Raw genomic sequence first — 17,482 nt, 5'->3', positions numbered from 1 at the left:
AATTACTAAATTCTGCTCTGTTTTTCTTCTCTAATAAAGCTGAACATCTCGCTAGGTTCTTTAGGAAACAGTGTGGTCATCAGCGCATTGAATTCATTAGGGGTTGGCACTTAGTGTGCGAGAGCTGCTGACGCCCCATGGAAGAATTTACAATACATGCACTTGAGGACCAGTGTTGCTTATGGACTTATCTGGGTGGGTTTTGTCCACACTTGAATTTGTTTTTCTTAGGAAAAGACACTTTGACTCTGGAGTTCAGCTTTTTTAATTTAGTTTTTGTTTGGTTTTTTTTGTTTTCTTTAAGAGATAATTTCCCTTTGCTAATTGTTGTAGCCAGTAGGCGATTCCAAAAGAGCCTTTTGTCCATGATACGTGTAGCAGCCGGGTATGGTGGGCTGCGCCGGGGGCTGGGACGGGGCGCCGCGGCGTCCCCTGCTTTGCCCAGAGCAGCCGGGATGGGCCGCTGCGCCAGCCCATGGCAGAACCGCCCGACCGTGTCTGTCTCTACCGGTGCTCCCGCCAGTGGCTGCCTGTCTGGGTGCTCCCGCTGGTGTCTGTCTGTCCGGGTGCTGTCGGCTCACTTATGCTTTCCGTCTGGCACACGTGTGTTGTTTGAAGTTCTGTTTCTGTTTTTAAATCTAACATAATTGCAACATGCCATTATATTTGTTGGCAGACAGTCTTTATCTGTGGAAAGTTTTGGTCTTGAGGCTCGGCCGGAGTTAAGAATAAACAGTTTGGGTTCGTTTGTTTGTTTGGTTTTGGTGTTTTCCCTTTCCTGTCCAGGGAACGCGGGCGTTCCCAGCAGGGCAGAGCCGTCCAAGCTTGGCAAAGCGCTGCAGATGGAAGAAAACCGGGTGCTTTGCTGCACCCAAAGCGCTTGTTCTTCCCTGCTGCTGGGTGGTACTTCTTCACGTGCCTGGCTGGCTGTTCCCCATCCGCATCCAGAGGCAGTTTGTAGGGACATACGCTGGCAATGACCTCGGTAGGTTTGGATCACGAACCGCTATGACAGATGCCGCAGCAGCCGCAGTTGTGTGTGTGGAGCACGTGAAGAGCAGCGTGAGATCTGCTCCTGCGGGGGTCTTGGCAGGAGAGCCTTGGCTCGTTTGTTCTTAAGTGCTCGCCCAGCTTATTTTTAATTATTTCAAGACTGCTGCCACCTCAACTTGGATCTGTGTTCTCAGACATCAGGAAGCTGCCCATGTGTTCCTTTGCTGCCTGCACAGAACGAGGGGCTCAAGCAAGGAGGGTCTCCCAGGTGAGGGGCGGCTGAACTAACGGGAAGCATCGCTGTTGCTGGTGCTGTCTGTGATGGGGAGGAGAGGCTGATGGGGTTGATTCTGCTGGTTTTGAAGACTTCTTTCACCCTGCGAGCAGGAGTGGGAGAGCGGGCAGGGCACTGCAGGACTCAGGGGGTCCCCGGGCAGCACCGGCTGCACGCTCAGGATAATTCGACCTTGTCCATGCTGGAGCTCAGTCCCAACACATTGTTTTGAGCAAAACCTTGTTTTTTCAGGACAGTTTCTCCTTCCAAAGTGATAACGTTTGGGGTACATGAACTGGGCCTGTTCTGTGGTCAGTTATGGCTTGTGGCCGCAGGGATGGCGGGGGGCTGGAGGCTGAAGCCCATCTCCATCCAGCCGTGGGGGTCCGTGGAGGCTGAGCCGGCTCCTCAACGTCGCCCCCGGGGGCTCTGGCTGAGCTGGCGCTGCCTGGCCTGGGGCAGGTGGCTTTGGTTGGTGTCACAGCACGCTCGGTGTTTTAATGAGGAATGCAGGTTCACGGTGTGTGAGATGTGTGTGCAAGGGCTCTCCCAAGGGGAACGGTGTGTTCCTTTGAAAAACAGGATGACAAAGCACTAGAAAATACGCAAGAGGTAATTCTGTGGTGAAGAGGGCTGGGCTTTTAGTGAAGACAGCACATGAATAGTCTGAAGGGGGAAATAAAAGAAATTGTGAGTCAAATGGTATTCTTAGTATATTCCGTGTTTGTAGAAGAATTGGATTCTCCTGTGAGCCTGACTTGCTGTGCTATATTTGCAATAAACTATTGGGTCTAATCCCAGTTGTGAGAAAAATAATGGCTTTTGTTGCCAAGCATATTTTCTCACTTGTCACAAATCAGTGGGGTGAAACATATGCTAAGGGTGGGCTGTCCCTGTTGGGAGGATCAGCCGGTGGCGTTGTTCTCCTGGACGGACGGTTCGGCATCCCCAGAGCTGCCCTGGGCCAGCGGGGTGCTGGGGGCAGCGGGGCTGGGTCCTGTTGTGCCGCTGTGCCCGGCCCAGGGAGCGTGTGGACGAGGAGGAGGAGGAGGTCTGGGAAAGCCTTCATCGCAGCCCGTTGCTGGAGGAACCTCTGCTTTTGTCTGGCCCTGTCCCGGCGGGACCCTGTGCGGGGGCTGGCGTGATGTGCCAAAACTGCCAGTGCCTCCAGGAGGGGGGCGTTCACTTGTGGGGAACCAGCCATGGACTGCAGCTGGGGGGCTGCGGTGTGCGGGGCTCTGGGGGGCTGGGGGCAGTGGGGTTCCCGGGGGGCAGTGGGGTCCCCGGGGGGCTGCGGTGTGCGGGGCTCTGGGGGGCTGGGGGCAGTGGGGTTCCCGGGGGGCTGCGGTGTGCGGGGCTCTGGGGGGCTGGGCTGTGCGGGGCGCCTGTGATTTCTCACGTTTCAATTTGGGCTGCACACCTTCACAAGTCCACTCTGCAGGTTTCTCTACTGCCTGTTTCTCACCAGTTTTTGCACACGTGGAGTTGGGTTTCTTTAATCAGCCCACACTAAACTTGTCCCCTTGCCCCCACGTGAACTTTGCAGCAGGTCCAGGGGCTGGTCCTGGCTCCCACACACCATCTCGCCTCTTCTGGCAACGGGCTCTGCCGGGACCCAACTGGGTTTTCCTGAGTGTGGGGTTGTTGTAAACCTGCGGTGTTGGGCCGTGAGCATCGTGTCGAAGGTGCAGCACCAAAAAGCGCCACGGTTTGTCTCATGCGGTGCTTTGACCTGCGATGGGACAGGCAGAAGTAAACGTAGCTGTGAACCATGGTACCTTCTGCTGCTTACCTGAAATTTATTTTGATTTTTATTTCAAGAAGCTTTAGTATTTATGAAGACAGTGATTTCTAGAGTCGCAGCACAGCAGCACCGCGCCTCTGCTGTGTTGGTTTTCACTGTGGTTGGTGCCAGTTGAGGAGCTTGGCCCTCACCAGCGTTTGAGGGAAGAAGCATTGGAGCCAGGGCTTACTGGAAGGGGGCAGACTTGCAAAATAACTGCTGGAGAACAGGGTTGTCTCACTCCTGTGCTGCCAAGGGATGAAGTGCTAGCTCCGTCGAAGCTGGCGGGAGTTTGGCCACTGTCTCAGCTGGGGCTGGGATTTCAACATGGTGTTTGTAAACGCCTGAAATTCAGAGATTCTCCTGCCCAGGAGAATATGTGAACTGTATGAGGACACAAGGAAGAAGTGAATAATAATAAGGAATGTCACTGGTAAAAGTTGCGTTCATCTAGTGGCATTCATCTAGAGTTTAATTGTTATATTTAAAAAATGAGACCATATGGAAAATATCCTCCAGTAAGCCGAGGGTGGGACCGGTTGAAGAAGCGGCGTGTTACTAACGAGCTGGCGCTGAGCGCACTGTCTTCCTCCTGACCTCTCCACATCGCATCGGCACGTTACTTCTGCTGAGTGCTGAAATTGGCCACGGTTTGTCCCAAATAATTTTGCTCTTTGTAAAGCACTGCATCATCGTGTTGTCAGAGGTATGCGATTTGGATGTGCACAGTGGTTGTGGGGCTGTGTGCGTGGCTGCCAGCATTGTCCTCATTGCAGAGCGCACGAGGTGAACAGCCTAGGAGGGGAAAAAATGAGACTTGCCCTGGTATACTGGCCAAGATGTCAACATCAGCCCAAACAGCACTTTTCTGAGGTCATGAAAAGATTTGGGGAAGTTCCTTGGCTTGACTCTGTCTGTGGCACACCAGGGATATCAAATGCAGAGCTCCCTGGGGGCACAGAGGTTGGTGTTGCTGAGGTGGTGATCGCACCAACACCGGAATATCCGAAGGTCCGTGTTTCCAGAACTTCAACAAAAGTGCCCCTGAGTCTTGTCTCATCTCGGTGCCCGGCATGGGCTGCTCTTGGGGAGCCTCTTGGTGCCGTAATCCCGGGCTGCTGGTCGTTCTGCTCGTCTCGTGCCGTGGCTCAGCCTGGCCGGTGGGACTGGCACTGGGCACAGCATCACCGTCCCCGCTGGCACAGAGCTGTGGGTCTGCGGGGCTGGTGATCATCATGAAGAAAGTCACCAAATAATACCTTTCCCTGGAGGTGTTTCTGGCACTTTGTGCAGTGGAGTTCTCTGCTGTCAGGCACTGACACCGGGAGGCTGAGAGCTGGTGGAAAACACTGTCTGAGCAGCTGCGAATCTTCTTGTGTTGGAGCAGGAACAGTGCCTGGCGTTACAAACCCCTCCCTCCAATTACTGATCACAATTAGTGATCTCTTCCCAGGAGGATCTTTTGCTTTCTAGCTCTGTCTTCCCAAGTTTAAGAGTTTGGGGTCAGGCACTGCAGAGATACTTGTCGAACATGGGAAATGTAGTTGGTGCTTGGTTGAAGGTTATAATTGAAGGCCTGTTAATCGCCCCATGACACATGGGACTGATGCAGCTCACACCGGTACTGCTGGCCAGAACATTGCTCGCAAACAGCGCTGGTGAAGATGGGGCGGGTTTTGGTCTGGATTCCAGCTGGCGCCCATGGAGGTGCAGCCTGGGCCGTGGCAGGTGCCCTGGGGCTGGGGCTCTGGGGATCCGCGCTCGCCGTGTCTGGGGCGCAGGCAGGTGAGGGGCTGGAGCATGGAGGGGGGGATCACACAGAGGTGAGGGGCTGGAGGATGGAGGGGGGATCACACAGAGGTGGGGGGCTGGAGCATGGAGCGGGGGATCACACAGAGGTGAGGGGCTGGAGGATGGAGGGGGGGATCACACAGAGGTGGGGGGCTGGAGCATGGAGGGGATCACACAGAGGTGAGGGGCTGGAGCATGGAGGCGGGGGATCACACAGAGGTGAGGGGCTGGAGCATGGAGGCGGGGGATCACACAGAGGTGAGGGGCTGGAGGATGGAGGGGGGGATCACACAGAGGTGAGGGGCTGGAGGATGGAGGGGGGGGATCACACAGAGGTGAGGGGCTGGAGCATGGAGGGGATCACACAGAGGTGAGGGGCTGGAGCATGGAGGGGGGATCACACAGAGGTGAGGGGCTGGAGGATGGAGGGGGGATCACACAGAGGTGAGGGGCTGGAGCATGGAGGGGGGATCACACAGAGGTGAGGGGCTGGAGGATGGAGGGGGGGATCACACAGAGGTGAGGGGCTGGAGGATGGAGGGGGGATCACACAGAGGTGAGGGGCTGGAGGATGGAGGGGGGGATCACACAGAGGTGAGGGGCTGGAGGATGGAGGGGGGGATCACACAGAGGTGAGGGGCTGGAGGATGGAGGGGGGATCACACAGAGGTGAGGGGCTGGAGGATGGAGGGGGGGATCACACAGAGGTGAGGGGCTGGAGGATGGAGGGCAGGATCACACAGCAGCTGGTGGGGCTGGTCTGCAGCTCCCTGCATAGGCAGGAGAACATCATGTCCTGAGTGCTCCTGCCTGTCCTTGGGCAGCCAGCACGAAGTGTTGAAAAAGGCTTTTCTGCCCGCCTGTGTGTTTCCACGATTATCTGGAAAGGCTCCTTAAGAGCAGGTTCATGTTAATGGAGAGGAGGTGCCTGTGGACCGCAGCAGCAGAGCTGAGCAGGAGCCGGGGTGACGGTGCCGCTGTCCGGGCTGTTTGTGACCACTGACTCACTGAGACCTCGGAGCTCTGAAGAATGTCTCTGTTATTGCTTCTGTCTTTGCATTAATGATGCCAGCAGCCCTTAATTTTGTTTTCTGCTGCCAAGGTTTTCCATTTAGTATGCAGCAGCAGCTCCCGGGGTCAGTGGCCGCGTTCATTTGCGTGACGGCTGGTGGCTCAGTGGCTTTGGGTCTCGTGGGCTCTCCATGTGCCCTTGGCCTCTGCGCACCGAGGTGTTCCTGCCCCGGCTGGGCTTTGCTGGCGAGACGAGAACGTGTCCAAGCAACGCGTTATGGGGGTGGGGGAAACAAGGAAATTCTGTAGGTGAAAATGAGAATGTGCCTTTCTGGTGCCTGGATGCCCCAGACTGTCCTCGCCGCTGTGGGACCCAGGTGCCACCGTTGAGCCCTGGTTGTGCCAGGACGCCGGGGCGGCGCGGGGCTCATGGCCAGCGTGCGGGGGGATGCGAGCTCAGGTGGGGCCGCGGGCCCCACCGTACAAACTGCGAGTTCTGTTGCTGGGGGCGCAGGGTGGTGAGTGCTCCGGCAGCCTCTGTTTGCTGCTGTCTGAACTGCCTGGAGTGACCCTGTACGAGACAAGGACAAACCTTTGGGCCAGGTACAAAGGCCAGATGAGCAGCAGCAGCTCAGATCTGGGAAAAAATAGGAAGAGGTAGAAAACTGAAAAGATTGGAGAAGCCTTATTGATATTCCTTGTATTTCTGTGCATTGTCAGGGTTGTTAAGAGCCGTTCTGGAGAGTGCCTTGGGTTGTAGTCCACTATGAAAAGAGAACTAGAGATCAAATCTGTTGTTTTTCAAATCTATATCAAACCCGCTCAGGAAAGCAGAGAGCTGTAAAGCGAGTCCTGCGTTGGCACCAGCAGGAGTGGGAACGTCAAATCCATATGGGATGTAATGAAGTTTCCACTGACCTTGTGTGGGAAGGAAACTCTTGTCAGCAGGGGAATGTGAAGGTTTTAAAAATGTTTTGTTATGAAACTGGTACCTTTTGTATCCTGTAGAAAGTGCCATTGCAAGGGGAGCAAATCCATTTATCTCCATGTATGAGTGCAAAGGGGAAGAAGAGGGGATGGAGAATTGTTGTTTGCGAGTGTGCAGCTCTGTGTCTCAGTGTGGTGCCAGGTGCCATAGGAGCAGGATGCTGCTTGCTTTGGTGCAAAAGTAAAGACCAAGTGCGCTGACACCAGTTATTTGAGACTGCTTTTGCAATGAGAATTTAATTTCTTTTTCTCCATTCTTTTACATAGCGGGGTTGTTTTTGATGTCAGGGTGCTGTGCAGCACAGCTGCCAGCCAGGGCTGTGTGTGTGCAGCAGCTGCCCCGGCCGCACAGGGCTGTGCTGAGCATCCTGCTCCGTGGCCCCGTCCTCCCTGCCGCCGTCTTGCTCCGCGGCCCCCTCCTCCGTGCCCAGTCCCCTGCCTGCGGAGGGTGAGGTGGGTCGTGAACGAGGTTCCGCGGGGATGTGACACAGTTATCCAGGCAGGCTTCGGGAGCAGAAAATGGCTTTGCTGGTGGCCAAAGCGGCATGTTGAGTCCCACCCCAAGACCCTGTGTGAGCCTCAGGTGCATTTTGATGAACAATTGTGCTGTCTTCTCTAAGTACCAAGAACACACAGAAGTGCTGTAAAAGCAGTGCCCATGGAGGTGACTGAACTTTGGAGTTTTCAGCATTTGTTATTTCCAAGGAGCTTTTGCTTTTGCAGTGACCTTCAGGCAGCCTGTGGCCTCCAGTCCCATTACTGCCGTTAATTTACCCACTAATGAGATTGCTGCAGGTGTCCTTGTTCCTGCAGCTCCCGAGTGCACCTGGCAGGCTGGGGGTGGCTCAGGCTCCCACCATAGTTTTTCTATGAAGAAGTGTTGAAAAGTACTAGATTCTCAGAATGGCAACTTTAACCTCCTCCATGTGGGATCCTCACAAATTTAAAGACCTTGACGTTGTCCATAAGTCTTCTGTGATTTCAGTCAGTGCTTCGCGTGATAATTAATAATTTCTCAATTCAGCATCCGGTGTGGAGCAGTGATCGTCTGGGTGGGACCACGGTGTGGCTGTGAGTTTGTGGGACAGCCTGACACGGCAGGGGATCGGTGGGGCTGGCCTGCCCCGGCTGTAGAAATGTTTGTATATAGATTTATGTAGATATATGCACAGTCAAGATTATTTCATACATTGCAATGACACCACTGTTTTCTCTTGGTTTGGGTCATTGAGCTTCCCAATGACAACGCAGTGATTTTGTGTGTGTGCACTTGGGCAGTACAGATATTTGTAGTTTGCTGTGGTACGTTACGGTTTGTCATCTCACTGTGCTGAATTTGCAGAAGAAACCAAGGATGAGGTCGAGCCCCTCTTGCCAAAGAGCTTTACCAGTTTTGATACTTCCTTCCTGGTGCAGGCTGAGTCCTCCTGTCACGCTCTGCAGGGCTGCGCACAAACACGCTGCCCATGCCATGAGCGGGTTGAGGCGTGTTTCTGCTGCACCGTGTACTGCGCTGCCATGCCGCTCCTGCTGCACCGTGTGCTGCGCTGATGTGCCGCTCCTGCTGCACTGCGTGCTGCACCGTGTGCTGCGCTGCTGCGCCGCTCCTGCTGCGCCGTGTGCTGTACTGCCGCGCCGCTCCTGCTGCACCGTGTGCTGCACCATGTGCTGCGCTGATGTGCCACTCCTGCCGCGCCGTGTGCTGCACCGTGTGCTGCGCTGATGCGCCGCTCCTGCTGCGCCGTGTGCTGCACCATGTGCTGCGCTGATGTGCCACTCCTGCCGCGCCGTGTGCTGCACCGTGTGCTGCGCTGTGTGCTGCGCTGATGCGCTGCTCCTGCCGCGCCGTGTGCTGCACCGTGTGCTGCACTGTGTGCTGCGCTGATGCGCTGCTCCTGCCGCGCCGTGTGCTGCACCGTGTGCTGCGCTGATGCGCCGCTCCTGCTGCGCCGTGTGCTGCGCTGCTGCACCGTGTGCTGTACTGCCGCGCCGCTCCTGCTGCGCCGTGTGCTGCACTGTGTGCTGCGCTGATGTGCTGCTCCTGCCGCGCCGTGTGCTGCACCGTGTGCTGCGCTGATGCGCCGCTCCTGCTGCGCCGTGTGCTGCGCTGCTGCACCGTGTGCTGTACTGCCGCGCCGCTCCTGCCGCGCCGTGTGCTGCACTGTGTGCTGCGCTGATGCGCCGCTCCTGCTGCAGAGGGTGAAGGGCCTGACTGCATCTCACAAGCAACGTTCCCTTCTGTAGCACTTGCTGCTCTTCCTGGGATAACCCCGTGTTGGGGTTTGCAGCCTCGGCTGCCGTGGGTGAGAAATGGGAGCTGGAAAAAGTGCAATTTGTCTTTTACTGTGGGAGAGAAGTGTCCTCAATGTGAGGCTGGTCAAGGTGAAACATACAACTCTGACATAGAAAGAGGAGAAAGAGTAAAACAGTCTTTCAGTAATTTGAAGATGCTGAACACAGTTGGAATACCTGAGGGTTATTGGTTACTGGAGAACGGGTCTGTCGCTGCCCGTGGGGTGGTTGTTGGCTGTGGGAGGCAGCGGGACCCGGCGATGCTGCAGCGGGACCCGGCGATGCTGCAGCGGGGGCTGCCGGGGCTCCTCTCCCTGCCGCGTGTCTCACAGCGTCTGAGCGTCCTGAGGAGAAAGCAAAAAACCTGGAACAGATAAAGTCGTGGTGTTTTGCGAGCTGGAGGTTGGAGAATCTGAAAGACTTTTTAAGCCTTTGAGCCAAAGATGAGCTTGATTTGCTGGTTAACCCGGCGCTGGGAACGTGGGTGAGAGGAGTGTGGATTTACAGTGCTGTCAGCCTCCCTGTAGGCATGCAAGTGATCATATATCAGAAATAATATGTCAGTTTATATGTGAAGAATACAGGACTTCAGGTAGTACTGTAGATAAATTGAAGCATCATTTTCTAGTTTCAAAAAGGCAATTGAAAAACTCTGAGGGTTGCTCTCCGTGCACTTACACAGATTATTTGTTTGTTTTGACAAAGAACAAGGTTTTAATATGAGACTGGCGAATGAAATTCTTCAGCTCTCACTTGGAAAATTAATCTGTTGGCTTTAGCAATTCCTGAATTCCCCCTGCGGCTGGTGAGGGAGCCTGAGCAGCCCGGTGCGTTTGCTCGGGACGGGGCAGGGCTGATGTTGTGTTCGGTCATTGCAGAGATCCGCACGCAGCTGGTGGAGCAGTTCAAGTGCCTGGAGCAGCAGTCGGAGTCGCGCCTGCAGCTGCTGCAGGACCTGCAGGAATTCTTCCGCAGGAAGGCGGAGATCGAGCTGGAGTATTCCCGCAGCCTGGAGAAACTGGCTGAGCGCTTCTCCTCCAAGATCCGCAGCTCCAGGGAGCACCAGTTCAAGTAAGCGGGTGTTTCCAGGGGCAAAACGGTGCAAAATGATGGGCCAGGTGCTGCCTCCAGCACGAGATGTCTGTCTGTAGCTGCACAGGCCAGAAGTGGAGCAAACAGCATCATGGTGACCTTGTACAGGCTTCACAAGAAGAACCAGAAATGTCTTCTTCCAAGACGTTTACCACAACGTTACTGACCTGTGCTGCCCGAATTACACTTACTGTGCACTTCTCTAGGTGGTACAATAAAAATTCGAGTCAGGGACTCAGGAGTCAAGCCCCTTGATATATATTTTTTTTTAAGAGGCTTGAGTTCAGGCACTGATTTGATTGTGCAGATAAAGGGATGCCCATGTTATAAACCCTGGTTTCTATATGCAGTCTGATCCCTACACGTCAGAGTGTTCACATTGCACGTGGATCTGCCTACAAGCTCAGACTTGGAAGCAGTTTCTGGAAATGTCGTTTATTGCAGTTTTTCAGAAGGATGTGTGTTTTCTGTGTACACAGCCGTACAGTGCTGGAGCCAGGCAAATCCGGAGTGGAAATATTTTGAAACAAAGCTTTGAAATAGGAAGTATGAACTGGATACTGGAATTGTGTGAAACTCAAACTGATGATGAAAATCGTAAAAACTGCGAATGTGTGAATATGTGCAAGTTTTCAAAAGCAGCCTCCTTTCAGTTAAACAACACTCTTAAGCATGGCTAAAACAGGAGAGATCCTGTCTGCGGTGGAGGAAGGCAGTGTTGATATGCTGACAGCATTAATTTGAAAATTACATTCCTTTTTGACTTGTTCACTTGACCTTTTTGATTTTCTTTTTCCCCCGAATTTCCCAGGAAAGATCAGCACCTGCTTTCCCCCGTGAACTGCTGGTACCTGGTTCTGACGCAGACCCGGCGGGAGAGCAGAGATCACGCCACCCTGAACGACATCTTCATGAACAATGTCATCGTCCGGCTGTCACAGATCAGTGAGGATGTCATCAGGCTCTTCAAAAAGGTAACCAGAGCAGCAGTGGAGAGTTCTGCTCAGTGAGGATCCATCCTTGCATTTTAGTCTAAAACAAAGGTTATTACGGAGTTCTACACAACTGTGTCCTCCCAGAAGTCTAAAGGGGTACAAAAAAGCCAACATTGTTAAAAAGCAGAGAAAGGTAGCAGGATTTTCTACTAAATACATGTCATGGCTAAATCATGGAAAAGACTCATTTTGTGTCATGATTTGCTCGTAATATGGATAGGGAGGCTGACGCTTTTGGGGATATTCAGGTTATTTATTTTTCTAACCTGCTGCACACTGTGCCCAAAGGGACCTGGGGCTGCGCGTCCCACGTTGCACGGGGTTTGGTTGGAAGCCTTGGGCACAGTGTGGGAGCACGAGCATCCTGCTAAAAGGCTTTTTGAGGCACCCAGTCCAGCCGTGCACGCTGCTCAGGGGAGGTGAGGAGGTGGCTCTCGCTCTTTAATCCGTCAGGGTTTGAGCGTGGCGAGTGCGGTGCTTGGAGCACGCCCGGGCAGGCTGGACCGTAAAGAACCGCTGGGCAAACGGTGGCTCCAGAAAAGCGTCAGCAGTTGTGGATCAGCTGCTCGCTTCTCATGCAGATTGCTCTTTGATGGTAAATTAGGGGAACGTTTTTTTTCCAGAGATGTCACTTTCAATTCCTCCCATCTCGAATCCATTAATGGGTTGTGACATGCTGTGGGTACAGCGAGGAACTGGAAGGTTTTGTGTTTTGTGCTTTCATTATGTCAATGTGAACAACCTCAGCAAAGCAGCAGGAACCTCCAAGATGGAGTACGGGGATGGGTGTAATTGAGAAGCGATTGATCAGCGTGGGGTCACCTCCCAGGAAACACCCGGGTGCTGAGCTGTGTCTTGGCTCCCCTGGCAGCACCGGGGACGGTTCTGCAGTAAATTGGGGCGTTGCGGTTTGTTCATCTCCACCGCGGTGTTTTCCCCTCCCGGCAGCGCACAGTCCCAGCGTTTGGCCGTGCGTCACTGACACACCTCTCACCGCCGGCCAGAGAGCCCGTGGCTCCCCAAATCCACAGACAGGGACAGGAGGAGCCGTGGGCATCGAGTGTTCAGTGGGTGGGCTGGAGACGTTTAACTGAGCCAGGCCCAGGTCTGGCTTTGCCTCAGCTAAGCCAGTCCTGGCTCCCACCGGCCTCAGCAGCCGCCTGACGGGAGCCGCGAGGTGATTCTCAAAGCCGCAGCAGAAGCTACATCACGTCTCTGGGATCGCCGGTGACCCTGTCTGCGGCGTGCTGCAGGCCGGGTCCCTGCGGGCTGCGCGGGGCAGGACAGGGCAGCACCGCGGGTGCTGGGGACCCGCAGCCGCTGCTCCGCGCGCAGTGGCAGGTGTCAGTAAGCCATCCATTTTTGAGTCGCATCCAAAGGAATCCCAGTTATAGCTGTTACTTGTCATCTTGAATACCTGCAGAAAAATGTGCTGAACTGTGGGATTCTCCCAAGGCGGTCGCGAGGCAGAGCGAGGAGATGCTCCTAATTGCTATTTGTGAAGGCAGGAACCATTTACAAAGTGTGAGTTGAATCTGGATTTGGACTTTAATAGTTCTTTTGTTACAAAATGGGCAGTTATTCCCATCCAGTGGTTTCTTTTCTTTCTTCCCCTTCCATTTCTGCCCTTCCCAGATGTGGAATATAGGAATTCCTGGCTTTGGATGTCTGAATACGTCAGGGTATGACGTGGCTCGCCCTCTGAACTCGGGTTGTTCGGCCGAGCCCCTGCACATTGAAGCTATACAGTTCTACGGAGCTATAATCCACCCCCTCACTTGTATTTTACCCCAGCAGTTAAACCAGCCGTGCATCTTTCTTCTGGCAATGCTTCAGAATTCGGTGTTTAACACGGCGCTGCAGTGGGAGCGGCAGCTCTGTGGGTGCGGATGGTGGGAGGGCAGGACGGGGGTGCAGAGCGGGTGTTCTGGCGCTGCCCTGCTGCTGTCGCCTCTCACCTGGGCCAGTTTCCGCAGGGGGAGTTTGCTGGAGCCCGGACACCCACGTCCAGCTCCTTCGTTAGCGACACGGGGGCAGGGGCTGCGCTGCCGGTGGCTGTTACAGCGAGGGAGGAGCCCGCGGGGAGATTAAATGTGTCTCTGCGCTTTTAAAAAATGGCTCAGAAATGGTGTCACTCACCTGTGGCAGTGGCTGGTTATAGCTGCAGTGACAAAGGGCAGTTGTCCTCTGGTGGGTACAGTTCTTGCTGCACGGAAACCGCCGCTGCCACGGATGGCACCATTACTGGGCCTTTTACAAAAACGTGGGGCACCAGCGTCCTCTGCCCGAGCGTCCGCGTTCTGTGGCCCAGCCTGGGCTGCGCACGCCCCGCTAACCAGGAGAGGAACAAAAATCGGGCAAATGTCCCCGGAGCTCTCAGCGTGAGTCACGTTCCTGGCGCAGGAGGAGATTATCGAGGTGTGTTAATGTTGCTAACAGGCAGGCAATAAACGAGATGTGGAGCTATGTTACTGCGGAGACCTCACTTGATCTGTTGTCGGAGCGAGTCTGTCACCAGGACATCTCAGCCTGTGCCCCGGCGAGGGACAAACCCTGGCAGGGGCCACAGCGCCGGCCCCCGGCCCGGGCAGGTCACGTCTCCCCTCTTGCCTCCTGCTGCAAGAATTTTGCTGCTTCTTCCAAGTACGGCGTACAGGAAATGACACACATTGCTGTGTCCGAAATAACCGTGCTGCGTTATTCCCCAGTGTGAGATTTAATTACATTCCGTGACAGTGAATTTAATTGCGCCCCATACCGCAGTGCCCTGGATGGAGATTTAATGCAGAAGTGGTGTCTGTCTGGAAGGGAGTTCTTTCCTTTGTCTTTAAAATAGGCACTTTTTGTTGCCAGTAGTCTGTGTTGCTTCTTCCCCTATTTTGTCTGCAGCTGCAGGAATTTTAATAGATCTGCTGAACTGAAGCCACTGCTGTCCCTGCAAGTAACTGTGGTTTGTAGCGGGAGTGGAAGGCACAAAGCAAGCGGCTAAATTGGAGTTTGGGGTTTGCAGATGGTGCCAGGGAATGGGAAGGACACTTTGGCGTTGTCTCCCATAAACACACACGTGTAATTTCTGTTATAAAAAAAGGAGAGGCAGCAAACGTGGAGCAGAGATGAGTCGTCAGCTCCTTGCCTGCCTCTCGGCTCCAGCATTGTGAGGTTGGACGCTGCCCTCTTAGATGCCAGCAGACTTCTGACGATGCTGGACGCGTTGGTGGAGGGAGGAAGGTGCCAGGAGTTCTTACACTCGCAGTGAACTTTCTCCGGAGCTTGCTGAACTTTGGCTCTTGTGGTTGTGAAATTGGAAACTTTATTATATAACTGTGGTGCAGCTGTTTCGCAATATATATCCTTTTTGAGAAAGACTTTGGTTCATTCAGGTCAGAATAGAGAAAATGAGCTACTGCAGAGAGATGAGGGAGCGCGGGTTGTGGTCAAGGTGAAGCTCAAACCTGAAATGCTTGGGCTGGGCAGCGCCGGTAACCTGCGTTCTGAAATATCAAACTGCGTTGGAAATTGCAAGGCCAGCGACAGGTGTCTTATTTAAGTCTGTTGAATCAAGGTAGATTGTATGACTGGAGAGCGCAAATCCAAGCAACTTGTGTACCCACAAATGTTTGCTGTATAATTTAGGTTACACAGGGGAGTTAACGCACCACGAACATGGAGCAGCTCAGTGTGCAGAATGCAGCAACCACCTGCCTGCACCCAGTAACGCAGGTTTTGTGGAAAAATAGGCAAAGTTGAGCTATAAACTGCTTCTGGCCATGGAGCAGGCCCGGCTTTTGTGCACTCTGCTAGTCTTAACCTGAAACGGTCCCCAAAATGTGGGAGGGCATTACATTTGGGATCCACAGAGTGAGGATGGAGATGAACACTGCCCGTGGGGCAGAGTGGGATTGTCTGTCGTTCTGGATTCATCCCTGTGTGCTTGCAGGATAGATAAATATGGTGGCGTTCCTCGTCGTGGTCTCTGAAATCCAGGCTGAGTGCTCCGTGGACAAACAGCGACCTCAAACCAAAATGCAGCAATTCTGAAAGGGTGTGAGGATTTGCTGTACTGCACGTGTTCATGTTTGTAATCACACGTTTTATTTTGTTAAGGATTTGTAGAAAGTGAAAGGGAATCAAAATGCTATTTTACTTTGAAACTTCACTGTCACAGGCACCTTGGAAGAGGAGGCCATCTGGATTTTGGGTTTTATGTTTAGAAATGGAAAAAACATCCCAGATGTGGATTGGCAGCTGTCTGATGTCTTTTCAGCTCCCAGAGCAGGAAAGATATTGGATAGGGTTTCTGGGCCCTGGGGCATTTCTCATGCTGCAGGCTTGTCTCTTTTATAATAATATGTAGGATTAAAATGTAGCTGGTTTGTTAACTCGGCTGGAGAGCAGCACGGCCGGTCTGCCTGGGGAGCAGACAGCTCTCCGGGGCAGGAGCTGTTTCGGGTGGACGTTCCCAGCAGCGGTTGTGCTGCCAAGGGCCACCCACCTGTCGGCAGCTGGGAGGAGGAGAGGAAAACCCTGCAGGCATGGGAGCCGCGTGGAAAATGCCGCAGGTGGCAGCATGAATGGGTTGCTGTGGCTTTGTTCTCTGTGGGATGGACACGAAAGCTTTTGCTGGGGATTGTTGGGACCTGCTGGGCAGAGGGGTGGAAGGGCTGGGAACCGGCATGTCTGGCTTTGTTGGGATCAGGTTGGTGCCTGGTTTGAGAAGAGATGAGAACAACTCGCTGCTGCCCTGTCCTGCCAGCTCGCCGGTGTCCCCAGCCTGTCCCTTCCGCGGGTGCCACGTGCCGGTGCCCTGGCAGCGCTGCAGACCTTCCACGCCAGCGAGTCAGGAAAAGCCTGTCACCTCATTTCTTCTTTCTGTAGTACTGGGAAGTCATACGATTTTGCCTCCAAAATGTATTTTCCTCTCAGAAATGCACCTTGTGAGCCTAACAGTCACCACTCTTCTTGTTGTCTTCCAGAGCAAGGAGATTGGCCTCCAGATGCACGAAGAACTCCTGAAAGTCACCAACGAGCTTTACACGGTGAGTGATGAGCTGGTCCTACCCCACGGGGTATCACATAACTGTGTCCCTTAGGCGTAAGTGGAGATGTCCTGGGCACGGTCCAGTGGGATCCCTGGTGTCCTCAGTGCTCTCAGCTCCGCGTTGCCTCGAGGCCCGTTCCGGTGTCACCAGCGTCACTGCCAGGCGCTGGTGGCTCACGAGCTGTGCTGCCGGGAGCCTGGTGGCCTCTGGGTGGTGGCTGGATGTGACCCTGGGCTGGGGAACGCGTAAGGCTTTGCGCTGGGGTGTGCTCGGCTCCCCTCCCCGCTCCAGGGAGCACGTGGCTGCGGAGCTGTTGCTGTGTCTGGTGAGCTCTGTGCCGTTATCCAGGACACTACTCTTCAGGCAGGATTTCATAGCAGGGCACTAATAGTGTTTGCTTCTGTCTCTTGCCCTGTAGCAATTGTTTTTTTTAAATTTTATTTGTAGTTTAGAATCAACAAAGCAATATAAAGTCTGTCTTGTACTGGAAAATTGAGACAATATATTTGCTTTCTTTGGTTGTATCTGTTACTGGTACATAAATAACACTGCAGTAGGTTTATTCCTAAACAATCATTTTATTCCGTCTTTTGAAAAATAGGCCTGAACGAAAGAGTACGAGTAATATTATTGGAAATTTCTGCCATACATCTTCTCTTAACAGGTTTGTTTCTGCACTGGTTGTTGAGAGATTTGGTGTTTGTGAGACCTGCAGTGTGGGTGGGCAGCCAGGTTGGGTTAAAAAGCCTGCATGAGATTTGGGAGCGTGTTGTTGATGGCTGAATGTCACAAGCCGTTTTAGTGGTGGTGACTAATTAAGATTAATTACAACAGCAGCATGACAGATGCAAAACAAGGGAAGACTGACAAGGGCTGGGCTGACCTTAATACCTGTGTACTGGTGTTCTCAGAACTCAGACATGGGACAGGAGCGTCACCTGTGGGACACGGGTTGGACCCCCGAGGGTCAGACATGGCCGAGGTCCCAACCACGTGCCGGTGGCCCAGGAAGGACACAGGGAGTCATTGTGCTCCTGCTGAGCCTGTGGCAAAACCCGTTCCCTGCCGTGCTCCTGCACGCTGAGCAGAACGTGTTTGAATGTGAAACACTGGAAGGGCTGAAGAGCTTCGCATTTGCTTTGAACTGACCTTGCTGCTGAGAGAACAGGCCGCTCATGTCATCCGGCTGGGCAGGGCCAGGGCAGAGACGCTTATTTCAGAAATG

General features: G+C 53.8%; 1 protein-coding gene across 4 annotated transcripts in view; it reads left to right on the top strand.

Moving 5' to 3' along the window:
- SRGAP3 (SLIT-ROBO Rho GTPase activating protein 3) overlaps positions 1-17,482 on the top strand; it is an 89,306-nt gene that overhangs the window by 33,427 nt on the left and 38,397 nt on the right. For all 4 annotated transcript variants that reach the window (XR_010606786.1, XM_065642316.1, XM_065642317.1 and 1 more), the window contains exons 2-4: positions 10,010-10,202; positions 11,035-11,197; positions 16,192-16,254. Coding sequence is in view for 3 of the 4 variants with exons in the window: in XM_065642316.1 (XP_065498388.1) it covers positions 10,010-10,202; positions 11,035-11,197; positions 16,192-16,254 (419 nt within the window). In the remaining variant the exon portion in view is untranslated. The remainder of the gene's footprint in view (positions 1-10,009; positions 10,203-11,034; positions 11,198-16,191; positions 16,255-17,482) is intronic.

This window comes from Caloenas nicobarica, chromosome 11, assembly GCF_036013445.1.
Source record: "Caloenas nicobarica isolate bCalNic1 chromosome 11, bCalNic1.hap1, whole genome shotgun sequence".
Lineage (NCBI taxonomy): Eukaryota > Metazoa > Chordata > Aves > Columbiformes > Columbidae > Caloenas > Caloenas nicobarica.
This window is presented reverse-complemented; position numbering and strand designations above follow the sequence as displayed.